General features: G+C 49.1%; 1 protein-coding gene across 7 annotated transcripts in view; it reads right to left on the bottom strand.

The window, feature by feature from the left end:
• Nucleotides 1-9,354: 9,354 nt before the first annotated feature.
• The window catches only part of CUX2 (cut like homeobox 2), a 314,909-nt gene continuing 308,149 nt past the window's right edge, over nucleotides 9,355-16,114 (bottom strand). For all 7 annotated transcript variants that reach the window (XM_039472472.2, XM_039472474.2, XM_074402234.1 and 4 more), the window contains one exon: nucleotides 9,355-12,403. In XM_039472472.2, coding sequence (XP_039328406.2) covers nucleotides 11,602-12,403 — 802 coding nt within the window. In that variant the 3' untranslated portion in view covers nucleotides 9,355-11,601. The remainder of the gene's footprint in view (nucleotides 12,404-16,114) is intronic.

Here is a 16,114-nt window from a genome sequence, read left to right on the forward strand (position 1 = left end):
CCTCAAGCGGGACACTTCAGCCAGAGGTTAGGCTGATTGCCAAACATCCATCCACCCTGAATACTTATGTAGTCAAATTCTGTTACGCTACTGCAGGCTCTCAGGGAATGGCTAAACTTTAGCTGCCAAAGAGTGGTTGTGTGACTTGATTTTGGCCAATGAGATGTGAGTGGTCTACCTTCTAAAACACAAACACAATAAAGAGCTCTTCACTGTTCTCTGTGAAGAGGGAGAAGGGGGAGTAATGTCTGTGATGCCTGGCACTGTGGCAGCCATCTTACCATCAAGAAGTTGACCACTCTGAAGAACATGCCCCATTCTGAGTTTGGCACACACTTGAGGGTGGTTCTGGATAGCCAATTGCAGGGCTTTTGTTGGCTCAGTGGGGTGCAGGTTGGGGCAAGGATGGGATTCCCTGAAATAGTAAAGGGGCCACTGCTTCTCATCCCTTCCTAAAGAGTGAACAAATATGGAAGGAAGATCATGTCCCCCTGTGGCCATGTATCTTGAATGTTCCTAAGGGGTTGCTTTGTCCCTACTATGTGCTATGTGGCTAGATCTGATGCCAACTATCCACTCCTCCTAACCCCTCCCCGGATGAGCTCACCTCACCTTACACAACTTTGTTATGAAAAAGTTCCTGCTGCTTGTTCCAGCTTCTAAAATTTCAGTATTCAACATGAAACTCTTCCAAGATGGTAAAATAATAAGTTGTAGGTTTTGTATTTTTCTGATGAAGACTTTTTAAAAGGTGGGCAAAATATTTGCGAGTCATTTGCAATCTGATACGCAGAATATAGAGAGAACTAAAACTTATAACAACAACAAAAAACAACTTGATTTAAAATTCGGCAAAAGGCCAGGTGGTCCATGCCTGTAATCCTAGCACTTTGGGAGGCCAAGGTGGGCAGATCACCTGAGGCCAGGAGTTCGAGACCAGTCAGGCCAACACGGTGAAATCCTGACTGCACTAAAAATACAAAAATTAGCCAGGTGTAGTGGCAGGTGCCTGGAGTCCCAGCTATTTGGGAGGCTGAGGCAGGAGAATCCCTGGAATGCGAGAGGTGGAGGTTGCAGTGAGCCAAGATGGCACCACAGCACTCCAGCCTGGGTGATGCAGCAAGACTCCATCCCCCCGCACCGGCAAAAAAAAGTCCGGGAGTGGTGGTCATGCTTGCAATCCCAGCACTTTAGGAGGCTGAGGCAGGCAGATCACTTGAGGTCAGGAGTTCGAGACCAGCCTGGCCAACATGGTGAAACCCTGTTTCTACTAAAAATACAAAATTAGCAGGGCATGGTGGCAGGTGCCTGTAATACCAGCTACTCAGGAGCCTGAGGCAAGAGAATCGCTTGAACCTAGGAGGTGGACGTTGCAATGAGCCAAGACTGTGCCACTGCACTCCAGCCTAGGGGTGGGGGTAGAGCGAGACTCAATCTCCAAAAAAAGGAGGGGGGGCAAAAGACTTGAGTAGACATTTCTCCAAAGAAGATATATAAATGGCCAATAAGCAATAAGTACATGAAAAGATGCTCACCATCAGTAATCAGTAGCAAAATACAAGTCAAATTGGGATGGCTACAGTCAACACAGAAAATATCAAGTGTTGGCCAGGATGTGTAGATATTGGAGCCCTTGTGCACTGTTGATGGGAATGTAAAATGATGCAGCCTCATCCAGCATGGCAGCTCATGCCTGTGATCCCAGCACTTTGGGAGGCTGAGGCGGGTGGATCGTCTGAGATCAAGAGTTCGAGACCAGCCTGGCCAACATAGTGAAACCCCATGTCTACTAAAAATACAAAAAATTAGCTGGGTGTGGTGGCAGGTGCCTGTAATCCCAGCTACTAGGGAAGCAGAAGCAGGAGAATCACTTGAACCCTGGGAGGTGGAGGTTGCAGTGAGCTGAGATTGTGCTATTGCACTCCAGCCTGGGTAACAAGAGTGAAACTTCATCTCAAAAAAAAAAAAAAAAAAAAAAAAAAAAGGCCAGGCATGGTGGCTCATGCCTATAATCCCAGGACTTTGGGAGGCTGAGGTGGGTAGATCAAGAGGTCAGGAGTTCAAGACCAGCCTGGCCAAGATGGTGTAACCCTGTCTCTACTAAAAATACAAAAATTAGCCAGGCAAGGTGGTGGCTAAAAGAGAAAAAAAATGGGCCGGGCGCGGTGGCTCAAGCCTGTAATCCCAGCACTTTGGGAGGCCGAGGCGGGTGGATCACGAGTTCGAGAGATCGAGACCATTCTGGTCAACATGGTGAAACCCCGTCTCTACTAAAAATACAAAAAACTAGCTGGGCGTGGTGGCACGTGCCTGTAATCCCAGCTACTTAGGAGGCTGAGGCAGGAGAATTGCCTGAGCCCAGGAGGCGGAGGTTGCGGTGAGCCGAGATCGCACCATTGCACTCCAGCCTGGGCAACAAGAGCGAAACTCCGTCTCAAAAAAAAAAAAAAAGAGAGAGAAAAAATGATATAGCCTCTGTGGAAAAAAGTGTAGTAGTTCCTCAAATAGTTAAAAATAGAATTACCATATGATGCAGCAGTTCACTGCTTGTATTTATCCAAAAGAATTGAAAGCAGAGGTTTTTGTCAGTTTGTTTGTTTTTAGAGATGGAGTCTTGCTCTGTCGCCTGGGCTGGAGGGCAGTGTCATGATCTCGGCTCCCTGAAACCTCCACCTCCCGGATTCAAGCAACTCTCCTGTTTCAGCCTCCAGAGTAGCTGGGATTATAGGCATGTGCCACCACACCCAGCTAATTTTTTGTATTTTTAATAGAGATGGGGTTTGATGGCCAGGCAGGTCTCAAACTCTTGACCTCAGGTGATCCACCTGCCTTGGCCTCCCAAAATGCTGGAATTACAGGCATGAGCCATCTCGCCCAGCTGTTTTTTTTTTTTTTTTTTTTTCCCTTTAAAGACAGGGTCTTGGCCCGGCGCGGTGGCTCAAGCCTGTAATCCCAGCACTTTGGGAGGCCGAGGCGGGTGGATCACGAGGTCGAGAGATCGAGACCATCCTGATCAACATGGTGAAACCCCGTCTCTACTAAAAATACAAAAAATTAGCTGGGCATGGTGGCGCATGCCTGTAATCCCAGCTACTCGGGAGGCTGAGACAGGAGAATTGCCTGAACCCAGGAGGCGGAGGTTGCGGTGAGCCGAGATCGCGCCATTGCACTCCAGCCTGGGTAACAAGAGCGAAACTCCGTCTCAAAAAAAAAAAAAAAAAAAAGACAGGGTCTTGCCCTGTTGCCCAGGCTGGAGTGCAGTGGTGACACCATTCAGGCTTACTGCAGCCTTGACCTCCATGGTTCAAGTGATCGTCTCACTTCAGCCTTCCAAGTAGCTGGAACCACAGGTACACACCAGCACACCTAACTTTTTAATTTTAGAGATGGGGGTCTTGCTCTGTTGCCCAGGCTGGTCTTGAACCCCTGGGCCAAGCAATCCTCCTGTCTTGGCCTTCCAAAGTGTTGAGATTACAGGCTTGAGCCAGCATATCCGGCAAAAGCAGGGTCTTGAAAAAACTTTTGCATACCCATGTTCATAGCAGCATTATTCTTGCATCTATCCCAAGCGCCCATCAGTGGATTAGTGGGTAAACAAACTGTGGTCTATCCAGGGAATGGAATATTTTTCAGCCTTAAGAGAAGGAAATTTTGACACATGCTACAACATAGATGAACCCTGAAGACATTAGGCTAAATGAAATAAGCCAGTCACAAAACAACAAATACTACATAATTCCACTTATAGGAGGTATTATTTTGGTGCAAAAGTAATTGCAGTTTTGCTATTACCTATTTTTTCAGATGGAGTCTTGCTCTGTTGCCCAGGCTGGAGTGTGATGGCGTGATCTTGGCTCACCGCAACTTCCGCCTCCCTGATTCAAGCAATTCTCCTGCCTCAGGCTTCCGAGTAGCTGGGATTACAGGCATGCACCACCACGCCTGGCTAATTTTGTACTTTTAGTAGAGATGGGGTTTCTCCATGTTGGTCAGGCTGGTCTCCAACTCCCGACCTCAGGTGATCCACCCGCCTCGGTCTCCTAAAGTGCTGGGATTATAGGTGTGAGCCACCACCGTACCTGGCCTATTTTACCACCACCACCACCACCACCACCACTACCAATAACGACTCAGGATGGTCTCGACCTCCCAACCTCAGGTTGGGTGATCTGCCCACCTCAGCCTCCCAAAGGGCTGCGATTACAGGCGCGCTCAGCCTATTTTACCACCACCACCACCACCACAACAACAATAATAATAAAGGAGGGCCCATGGATTGTTTTTTCCAAGAGGGTTTTCTGCTCCTGACACTGGGGCCAGCTACCTTTGTGGTTCCTCTGTGCCTGGGGCTACAGCATCTGAGCACCAGGGCCATGGTTGCTGCCCTCTCTTCATGGTCCTGGGACACAGCTGTCATTGCTTCGCTAATTGTGATGCTGAAAAATCCCAGGGCAGAGTACCCAGGCCCTCTAGGCTGCAGCTACTCAAGAAAGGGGCTACATCTGCCTCTCCTCTGTCCCTCCCCGGGGCCTGGCACAGAGAAGCCAATCTTGGCCTCCATGCCTCTCTCAGCTCCCCTGATTCTTCCCTCCTTGACTACAGCTGATTGGATGAGAGTTGGTCAGACGCAAGCTGAGCCAATCAGGGTCCTGCAAACTAAGTTCCGAATCTATAAGTGCTGAACTTGAGTTGATGGCCGAGTGACCCTTCTGGGACATGATGGCAGGGAGAGAAACAGCCAGGCCTTAGAGGGAACTAAGATCAAAATAGCCTGTGCAACACATGAAGCCTGGCTGAACTTCCTGCTTTTGGTTTTCCAGGATCTCCCCAGATCCTCCCAATAAACATTTGCATAGTTAAATGGGTTACAATTTCTTTCAACCTAACAGTTCCAGCTTGTAGGACACCCAGTGAGTCTCTGTTCTGTGCTCCTATTCTGTCATTCTCTTCTGTTTGCCAGTGTCCGTCCTAGGGGCCGGCACACCCAGGGGGCCAAAGAAAACCAACCGGATGAGAAGTCCCTCCCATTTGTTGAGACCTATGACAGTCAGTGGGATTAACCTTTAGTTTGTGTCCGAATCAGCTGGAGCGCTTCTTAAAAATGCAGATTCCGGCCGGGCGTGGTGGCTCACACCTGTAATTCAAGCACTTTGAAGGCCAAGATGGGTGGATCACCTGAGGTCGGGAGTTCAAGACCAGCCTGACTAACATGGTGAAACCCCGTCTTTAAAATCAATCAATCAATAAAATAAAATAAAAATGCAGATTCCTGGGCCCCAGCTCAGGTTTACACAGGGCCCAGGAAATTCCATTTTGAGTAGGGTGCCAGGGATTCAAGGGCCACAGCTGAAGAAATAAGGTAGTGTGGTGGCAGCCTCTAAGATGGGGTCCAGGTGACCCTGCCTCCTGGTATCCACAGCCTGGTATGGTTCCTTCCCACACTGAGTCATGGTGGGCCCATGTGGCCAACTTTGGATGCAACAATGGGGCTTCCAAATCTAGGTCACAGGAGACAGTAGCTGTGGCTACTGTGGGGGAAGTCAGCCACCATGTTGTGAGGACACTCAAGCAGCCCTGTGGAGAGGCCTACCTAGAGAACTGAAGCCCGCAACCAGCACCAACTTGTGGGCCACAGGAGTGCGCCATTTTGGAAGCGGATCCTCCAGTCCCTGAAAAGCCTTCAGATGACTGCAGCCTTGGGTGAGGGCTTACCTGTAACCTCCTGAAAGACCTACCATCCAGAATCATCCAGTTACACAGTCCCCACATTTCCATCCCGTGAAGATGATGAGCGATCATGAGAGATCAGTGCTTACTGTTTTAGGCCACTCAATCTTGGCATCATTTGTTATGCAGTAATAGACAACCGGTAAAAGGGATGCTACGATGATCAGATCCATTTTCCAGTTAAGGAAACTGCGTTTCATGGAATGACTCTTAGATTGCTGATGGTGGAGCTTCAAACGCAGGCCAGGCTAAGTTCAAAGCCGGTGTTTTCACGACTGTACCCTAGGAGGCCGGAGAAGGTCACAGACCAGCCAAGAGCGCCACTGTGTCTCCCTCTCATTGTGTGCAGGTAGGGAAACAGACCTGGAGTGAGGAGTCACCATTGCTAAGGTCACCTGGTTGGCCTCTCTGGGTGGCCTTCCCTGCTCCAGGCGCCCTGCTCTTGGGATTGGGAGTGCACTCAGTGTCCCTGGTACTTGCAAAGGCAGCCTGGTTTCCATAGCGGCACAACCCGGAGCCTTGGCTGTGGGGAGCTAGGGCTTTAGAATGACCACATCAAGGGCCAGTCAGCTAGGGAGGGCTTGGTTTCGTGCATTCTCTAGGAGGTGATGGGATGTGGGGCTGCCTGGCTGGTGGAAGGAGCTAAACTAGGAGAGGGAGGAAGACACGGAGGCCTGAGGCTTGGGGCCTGCCCTCCTCGGTAATCTGCCTTCTCCCCAGGGAGATGTGACCTCCTGACCTCCTCAAAGGCTAGACTGACAGCAACCCCCGGCCTCACACCCTCCGTGGCTCCCCAGTGCCCTCAGGAGAAAGGCGTATTTCCTGCCATGCCCCAAGGTGCTTCACAATCTGATCTCATCCCTCGTCCTCCCCGCTGCCCTACCTCAACTTCCAGCCTCCTTTGAGCTTCTTCCTCCCAGGTTCTTATCCCGGTCCCACCCCTTGCCTGTGGTTCCTTCTGTACTCCTCCTCTACTTCTCCTTTCTAACGCTTTCAAGCATCAGCTGGGATGCCCCCTCCTCCAGGAAGCCTTCCTGGACCCCACTACTTGTGCCCTCATGGCCTCCTGTGTTTCCTCCATCCAAGCTCTGAGCACTCAGTAGGTACTCAATAAATGCTTATAGCACTGAGCAGACAGTAGGCACTCAACAAATACTTAGCAGCTGGATGAACCGTTGCCCAGTGGCCCCTAGCTGGGCTCTCCACTCTCCTCTGTGCCCCAATCCAAACCTGCCTCCTCCTGGAGGCTATCCTGGCCTTCTCATTGCTCTCCAGCCCCTGTACTTTCCCGCAGCCCCCGGTGCAGAATTCCACATCTTTGCTGCGCTGTTTCCACATTTCATGCCAGGGCAGTGGCGGCAGACACCCTGTCCACACCAAAGCTGATGACCCAGAACACGCTTCAGTCCCTGAGGCCCACAGGCACCTATGCCCTCGGGTTCTCGGATGGCTTGCGCGGTGCCAGACTCCACTCCTGCCCACCTGGTCCCACAGGGGGCCGAACCCTGGCGGTTTCTGACTTCCGACTTTCTCAAGAGCTGTGAACCAATGAGGGTCCGAAAGGGCAGTCTTCGGTTTGACTTCATTTGAATCTTTACAACCACCTTATGAGCAAGATGCCATTACTGTCATTTCCATTCACGGCTGGGAAGCCGAGGCATTTGCCCAAGGTCACACCGCTCTAAGAGGTGGAGCCAGAGTTGAAACCAGGCCACCTGGCTCTTGACTCCCATGTTCCTCCCCAGCTCTGAGGATAGGCCATCCCTCTGCATGAAATGTCACCCGAAACGGGCTTCTCAGGAGCTCCAGGGCTGATGGGGGCCTGGCCCTGACCTGCTGGCCCCCCACCCCCACCACTCCGTGATGGGGTACCAGGCATCCCAGTTAGTTATCCTAACTGAGGTGGGGGTAACTGTTCAACTCTCCCTGGAAGGACATGGAAAAACTAGGGCAATTGGAAGTTTCCAGACAAAGGGAAAAAAGCTGTCTTGGGACAGCCACATGGCTGGGCTCACGGGTGAGTGATGTTTAGTGCCACTTCAGGGACTCTCCTGACATAGGTCACAAAATCCCCTCCTGCAGCCCGATTCCGATGTACAAAGAGACTCACTGTCATGGGCTGGAAGAACCTACCCCCTACTTACAATAACAATAACTAATAGTTACTGAGGTTTTCTTTTTTGTTTTTTGAAACGGAATCTCTCTCTGTTGCTCAGACTGCAGTGCAATGGCATGATCTTGGCTGACTGCAACCTCCTCCTCCCAGGTTCAAGTGATTCTCCTGCCTCAGCCTCCTGAGTAGCTGGGATTACAGGCATGCGCCATCACACCCGGCTAATTTTTGTATTTTTAGTAGAGATGGGGTTCCACCATGTTGGTCAGGCTGGTCTCGAACTCCTGACCTCGTGATCCACCTGCCTCGGCCCCACAAACTGCTGGGATTACAGGTGTGAGCCACTGCACCTAGCCCCGAGTTTTTCTTAATAGTCTCACTCTGCCATCCAGGCTGGAATGCAGTGGCTCAATCTCGGCTCACTACAGCCTCTACCTTCTGGGTTTAAGCAATTCTTGTGCCTCAGCCTCCTAAGTAGCTAGGACTACAGGCTCTCGCTACCACGCTCAGCTGATTTTTGTATTTAGTTCTCGAGTTCTTACTGCCACACAGTTTTATGCATATGCATGTATATTCTTCACAATGACCGTCTGAGCTGGCTGTTGTGATACCCCCATTTTGCAGATGAGGAAACTGAGGCCCTAGTTATACACCTAGGAAAAGGGTGATGCTATGGTGGTCAACAGGAAGCCCCTCTTGGCATTTTCCCGTCGGGGCTGGGGGCACTAATCATTCACACACTGTACGGAGGTGGGCGCAGCTTGCAAACTGGTTCACTCTCTGGTTTAGGGGTATGGTGCAATTCTGACTCCTTATATCAAGCCCTGGAGTCTGACTAGCTTCCACCCTGCTGCAGCCTGGTCCACAAGGCACACTTGCCAACCCAGATGCACACAGGGCCCAGGCAGGTGGGACAGCTGAGGGCTGAAGCAAATCATGGGCTTGTGCCCTGTTTAAAGGCGGCCAGCCCTCATCTGGCTGTTGTCACACTGGAAGGTGGGCGCGGTGTGGCTGAGATGGTAACTATTTTCCAGAGAAGCTGGTAATCATGCTTTTTATGGGACATGCCCCCACATTTTAATGTTGGCAATTAATTTTTTTAGAGAGGAGGGTCTCACGGTGTTGCTCAGGCTGGTCTGAAACTCCTGGCCTCAAGTGAGCCTCCCACCTCAGCCTCCTAAACTGGTGGGATTACAGGTATGAGCCACCAGGCCGAGCCAATGGTGGCAGTTTAGACATTGGCTTAATTTTTTTTTTCTTTTTTTAGAGACAGAGTCTCTCTCTGTTGTCTATGCTGGAATGCAGTGGCAGTCACAGCTCACTGCAGCCTCAAATTCCTGGGCTCAAGCAATCCTCCCATCTCAGCTTCCCAAAGCACTGGGATTATTGGTGTGAGCCATTGTGCCTTAAAAACTAGTTTCAAAAAATACCATTCTGGGAAACATCTCTGAGGGCCAGATCTGACCTCTAGTTTGCACTCCTAGCCCCAGAACAAAGAAGCAAGACACCCAGAATTATTATACAATTCTGTATTTAGCGACTCGTTTACAGAACATGTTCCTTTTTTTTTTTTTAAATTTTAAACAAAGTTCATCAATCTCTCATAGAAATGGTGTGTGTGTGTGTGTGTGTGTGTGTGTGTGTGTGTGTGTGTTTTAACCGTTACAGAACGTGAACCTGACAAAGTTGTTCACGGGTCCGCTAGCTTTAAGTGAAACAGGATTTCTGTGTTCAAAAGACTATACTAAGTGCTTAATTAAATCCCGTCACACTAAAGCCAAATTTAGTTCTCTAGGAATCCAAGTCTGCGTATAAGCCTGGATTTCAATGCTGTGTTGGTTTCAACAGTAAAAAGTCGTGTGTTCCCCCACGGTTGTCTTAATTGCAACAGGGTGGTGGTGGCAAAAAGGAGAAGTTTCGTTTGTTCCAGATTTGATTACTCTGAAAATTGGTCACTGTTTCCTATTGTCAAAATATAAAAATACCTTCATCTGGATAAAAATGTATACAGTGGAAAACTCTTCAATGCATAGCCTGGGTGTATGGAAAAGGTTTTCCTTCAGGGTTTGTGTTTTGTTGACTGTTTGGGGTGGAGACTGCAGCCTGGGCTGGGTGTGAGAGTTGGGATTTCTGGAATGGTCCTTAATCTGTACCTTCCAGTCGCCGAGTTTTGCCCATATGGTTTCAAATTGTTAGCTGCATCTTTGAAACCTCCATCGGCCATCTCTCCAGCTGACATTACATCAGCACTGATTATGGTCTTTTCATCTTCATTCTGGGGAGTCACCCAATTCAGCCTTCCCACAGACAGTTTGAAAAAGGAAATGTAATAAAAACAAGGGAGAGAGATTCAATAACCAATATGGTGGCTGTTCCATCCCAATTGGGAACTCTCACCATAGAAACCATGCCAAAGACACTGGAAGAAGGGCTCCTCTGAGTCAGAGGTTGAGTCTCTGCTCCCCAACAGGTCATGCGTTGGATGGTAGGAGGGTAGATTTGGAGGCTGGGATATGGTGAACATGCTGCGATGAACTTGGCCTTCCAGAGTTCTGCACGGACTTGGAGTTGCAGATGCCTTCCAGAAACAGCACCAGGGTCGACTTGAGAAAGAAGATGGTGAGAAGGGGAGCTGGGGTCTCCAGTTTGATGAATCTACTTTTTGGCGCTGGTTACTAAGCTTCAGTGGTCATGGGATGACCAACACAGTCACTTTTGGAAAACACCAAGAGGGGAAGATGGTGGCCACAGTCTTGCTCTGGAATACCCACACTCCTACAAGTGGGGAAACTTCTGGGTTGTGCGCATGGTTCACATGGGGAAATGGGGTTGCTCTGGCTCAAACGCCACTATTCTGGCACCCGCCCCATGCCCACCTTTCCAAAGGATCTGGAAACGCTTCTTGCCTATAGACGGACAAGTTGGATGTCTGATCTCCATGGCATCACAGGTTTCTAACTAGTGAGACCGGTGTGGGCAGTTTATTCTGTACCATGCTACATCTGGTATAGGATGGTTGGGCCACAGCCCACAGCTCTACATTTACAATGGCATGGGGCATTCTGCGTTATCAAGGTTGCAAAACAGACCACCAGAATGAAACACATCCTCAACGGCATCGAGGTTTTCGTTTAGAGTCTTTTGGACTTTCTCTTTTTAGCACAGTTTCTGGAAGGGCAGTAGCAATGTGCTGTGTCTCACAGACAGATGTGGAAAAAACCGTGGTTCAAAGGTTGTCTAAATTTTGGTCAGTCTTATAGTGTTTTGTGATGGCTTTGAACAATTGTCTTCTTTTAATCTCATCTAGTGGCAAAAACGACACAACTTCAGTGTATACTTCGCAACAGTTGTGACAGCATCCTGATTTTATAACTCTCTGTAATATCAAAACAGCATCAGCTGGGATAAATTCCAAAGGATCCTTTATTAAAATATCTAAAAGAGGTCTATAAATATTTATTTATTTTTCTAAAAGAGTTTGGAGTTTTCAGGTGAATATGTGGTGCCATTTTGCTTCTGCCTCCTGCAGAGGGGTCAGGGCAGAGAAGAGGGGCAGCGGTGCCCAAGTGGAGGCCATGGCATTTGACCCACCTGCTCACACAACTTCATAGAACTAGGATTACAACAAAAAACGTAAACGGCATAACATTGCTGTCCACATTTCGATGGTTAAGTTCCTCCATCCCCTACCCCACCCTGTTGAGGAGAGTGAGAGAAGGAAGGTAGTTACTAGGGTATGTCCCTTGCCCCTCACCCTGCCTTCAGAACTCCCACTCCAGGGCCTCCTCCCGATTGGCAGCCCGTTCTAGTCGGTAAATGATGCTGTTTAGGTTGGCCATCTTCTCGTGCCGCCGCTGCAAGTTGGGGTTCACCTTGGCGTTGGGGTGCAAGGCTCCAGCTGTGTCGGCAGTGGGGCTGGCACTCGGCACTTTGGCAGGGGGTGCGCCAGGTGGGGATGGGGAGATGGGAGCTGAGGAGGAGGGGACAGGTGACACAGACATCATGAGGCCTGGCGAGGAGGCGGCTGAGGGAGAGTTCAGTGACACCTCCAGGCTGCAGCGTGAGGACTCCGAGGCTGATTTAAAACTTAGAGGGTCCGGGTGAAGCCGCTCCCCGGCCTCACTCTCCTGTGGGGGATGAAGTGAGGGACAGTCTGGGGTGGGTCCACCTGGAAGGAGGGGTCCAGGAGCCACTTTTTGTAATCCGTCGTTACCCAGAGGGTCAGGATGCTCCTCTTTGGGGGGACCTTGGCCTTTGTCTGTCTCCCCTAAGTCCTGGGGCTGGCTGCCTGCCTCTTGCTCGGTGTCCTCCTCCGTCTGTTCCTGCTTGATCCTCACTTGGGCCTTGTCCTGGGTCGTCAGGGTTGTGCTGTTCTCCTCAGGGCCCTCCTGAAGCTCCAGTTCCTTCACGGTCGGCTTCTGATCCTCAGTCTCAGAATCAGGGCTCTGCGGGGTGGGGTCTGGGTGGGAGTGGCCTGGCGGTAGGATTCCAGGACCCCCACTTGGGTCAAGGTCTGGCTCATCCTGGGTCCCCTCCACCAACATCTCCCGGCGCATTCGGGACCTGGGGCAGAGACGGTGGTGAGCCTGGAACTGGACAGGGGACCCCCATACCCTGGACTTCATCTGCCTACATGGCATTTTGGCCCCACCCACTGCCCTGGGGTTCTCTAAGCACTAAGCTTCCATACATGCACCATCTTATTACGTCTTCTCAACAGCACCACAAGATGGGTGCTATTATTGTTTCCCACTTCACAGGAAACAAGGCTCAGAGATGTTAAGTGACTTGCCCCAGGTCACACAGCTAGTAAGTGGCAGAGCTGGGACTTGAACTCATGACTACTGAATCCCAAAGCTCATGACCTAAACCTCTGCTGGGCAACACTGCAGTCATTGGCCATACATAGCTCTCGAGTGCTTGGCATGAGACTAGTCCAGATTGACATGTGCTTTAAGGGTATGATATACACTGGTTTTCAGGCTTAATACAAAACAAAGTGAAAGAACTCATTAATAGTGTTCACATTGGGCTAAATTGAATAAATGATTATGATTTTATTTATTTATTTATTTTTTTTGAGACAGTGTCACTCTGTCACTCAAGCTAGAGTGCAGTAGTGAGATCTCGGCTCACTGCAAACTCTACCTCCTGGGTTCAAGCAATTCTCCTGCCTCAGCTTCCTTCATAGCTGGGATTACAGACGCACACCACAGTGACTGGCTAATTTTTGTATTTTTATTTAGAGACAAGGTTTTGCTATGTTGGCCAGGCTGGTCTCAAATTCCTGACTTCAGGTGACCCACCCACCTCAGCCTCCCAAAGTGCCGGGATTACAGGCTTGAGCCACGGTGGTTGGGGGGGCCCAACCCCATTATTTTCTTTCTATCTATCTTATCTTATATCTACCTATCTATCTGCCTATCTATTGATGGGGTTTTACCATGTTGGCCAAGCTGGTCTCCTGACCTCATGTGATCCGCCCACCTGAGCTTCCCAAAGTGCTGGTATTACAAGCGTGAGCCACCATGCTCAGCTGACCCCAATTATTTTCTTATAGCAAATGAGGTCAAGAAATTTTAAATAACTTGTCCAAGGTCATAGAGCAACAGGGGTTTTGTTAGCAAGTTTAGTGCTATGGCTCCCTGGCCATTTATGTTAACAATAAACGACACTAACATAGACTATTAGCAACTCTAAATTAGAGTTACAAACATAATAATAATGGGTGCTTATCATGTGTTGGGCACCAGGCTAAGCACTTTTTGCTCTTTTCTTTTTTTTGTTTTTTTGTTTTTGTTTTTTTTTTTTAGACAGAGTTTTGCTCTTGTTACCCAGGCTGGAGTGCAATGGCGCGATTTCGGCTCACTGCAACCTCCGCCTCCTGGGTTCAGGCAATTCTCCTGCCTCAGCCTCCTGAGCAGCTGGGATTACAGGCACACACCACCATGCCCAGCTAATTTTTTGAATTTTTAGTAGAGACAGGGTTTCACCATGTTGACCAGGATGGTCTCGATCTCTTGACCTCATGATCCACTGGCCTCGGCCTCCCAAAGTGCTGGGATTACAGGCTTGAGCCACTGCGCCCGACCTGTTTGTTTTTTTTTTTTTTGAGACAGAATCTTGCTCTGTCGCCCAGGCTGGAGTACAGTGGCGCAACCTCGGCTTACTGCAACCTTTGCCTCCTGAGTTCAAGTGATTCTATTGCCTCAGACTCCCAAGCAGCTGGGATTACAGGCCTGCACCACCATGCCTGGCTTATTTTTGTTTTAGTAGAGTCGGGGTTTCACCATGTTGGTCACGCTGGTCTTCAACTCCTGACCTCAAGTGATCCACCAGCCTCGGCCTCCCACAGTGCTGGGATTACAGGCATGAGCCACGGCACCTGGCCTGTTTATTTCATTTTCTATTAGGCTGGTGCAAAAGTAATTGCATTTTCTGCTATTTTTTTTTTCTTTTTGTTTTTTTGTGATTTTTTAAAATGACAAAACCGTTTTTTTTTTTTGGAGATGAAATCTTTCTCTGTCGCCCCGGTTGGAGTACAGTGGTTCAATCTTGGCTCACAGCAACCTCTACCTCCTGGGTTCAAGCGATTCTCTTGCCTCAGTTTCCTAAGTAGCTGGGATTACAGACGCCCGCCATCACGCCTGGCGAATTTTGTACTTTTAATAGAGTACAAAAATTTAAAAAAATGGCAAATCCTTTAAAATGAATCAAGAAACAGTTTTAAAAAATGGCAAAACCCAGCTGGGTGTGGTGGCTCATGCCTGTCATACCAGCACTTTGGGAAGCCAAGGGAGGCGGATCACTTGAGGTCAGGAGTTCTAGACTACCCTGGCCAACATGGCAAAACTCCATCTCTACTAAACAAAAACAAAACAAAAATGGCAAAAAGTGCAATTACTTTTGCACCAACCTAATATAATAATCTCATAATGGTATACTAGTCTAATTCGCATTGATAAAGGAGACCAGGCTGAGAAGGCACAGTAACAGGCATGGTCGCAGGGCTCTGAACCCAGCAGTCTGGCTTCTACGCTCCTGCCCCACCTCCCTGTCCAGGTCCTGCGGGATTCCTATTCCAGGATCTTGGGCCTGGAGGGGCTGTGAGGGGTCACCTGGTCCAACCCTTTCTCAGTCCCCAATCCCTCCACAAAGGTGACCTTGCCTGCCTTCCAGGGCCCTCCTCCACCTCCCTCAGCTTCCTTTAGCAGGAAGAGCTTTGATGGGCAGGGACTTTGTCTTGTTTTCTGTGGGGTCTGGTACAGAGTAGATGTTCAGTAAACATTTACCAAATGAAATAATGTGTTCTTTTGTAATTACAACCCTTGGAGAGTTATTTATTTTGAGAGGAGAATTCTCTCTTCTCCTTTGTGCAAACTCCTATTCATCCCTCAAAACCCATCTCAAATAGCACTTCTGTAAAGTCCTCCCCAGGCAAAATTCCCTTTTTCCTTGGCCCCTTGCTCCTTTCTGTTTCACAGCACTTATTAGATTACAGTGAAATGCTCTGCTTTATGACTGTAAGGTCCTTAAGGGCAGGGATTAGTTCACTGCGCATACATTAGAAACGTTTATTGAATGAATATGTTGGATAATAATGGGGTGCTCAGTTCCTGTGGGGAATGAGAGGAGAAGATGTCCCCATATCCCGCAGGGATGGAAGCAAATGAAAAGGCTTTAAAGACCTATGTCATTTGCTATTTGGGAAGCTCTGGTCTGAGCCAGATGATAAACCATATTTTATTTTATTTTACTTATTTGTTTTTTTGAGATAGAGTCTCATTCTGTCACCTAGGCTGGAGTGCAGTGGCATGATCTTGGCTCACTGCAAGCTCCACATCCTGGGTTTAAGTGATTCTCCTGCCTCAGCCTCCTGAATAGCTGGAATTATAGGTGCCTGCCACCACACCTGGCTAACTTTTGTATTTTCAGTAGAGACAGGGTTTTATCATTTTGGCCAGGCTTGTCTGGAGTTCCTGACGTCAGGTGATCGCCTGCCTCAGCCTCCCAAAGTGCTGTGATTATAGGTGTGAGCCACTGCACCCAGCCAAAACCGTATTTTATAATGCATTTATACCCAGAGTTATTTCATTTGATCCATAATCAATCATTGGGGGATAGGTATTAGGTTCCTCATCTGTAAAATAAGGGTGAGACTTGGAGAAGTAAAATGACTTGCCCAAGGCCACACAGCAGAGGTGGGGCTTGAAATCAGGTGTGTGCCTGGGAGAGACGAGATGCTGCGTTGCTCCTCTCACCGGTCTTCTCTTT

This window comes from Saimiri boliviensis, chromosome 7 (assembly GCF_048565385.1).
Source record: "Saimiri boliviensis isolate mSaiBol1 chromosome 7, mSaiBol1.pri, whole genome shotgun sequence".
Lineage (NCBI taxonomy): Eukaryota > Metazoa > Chordata > Mammalia > Primates > Cebidae > Saimiri > Saimiri boliviensis.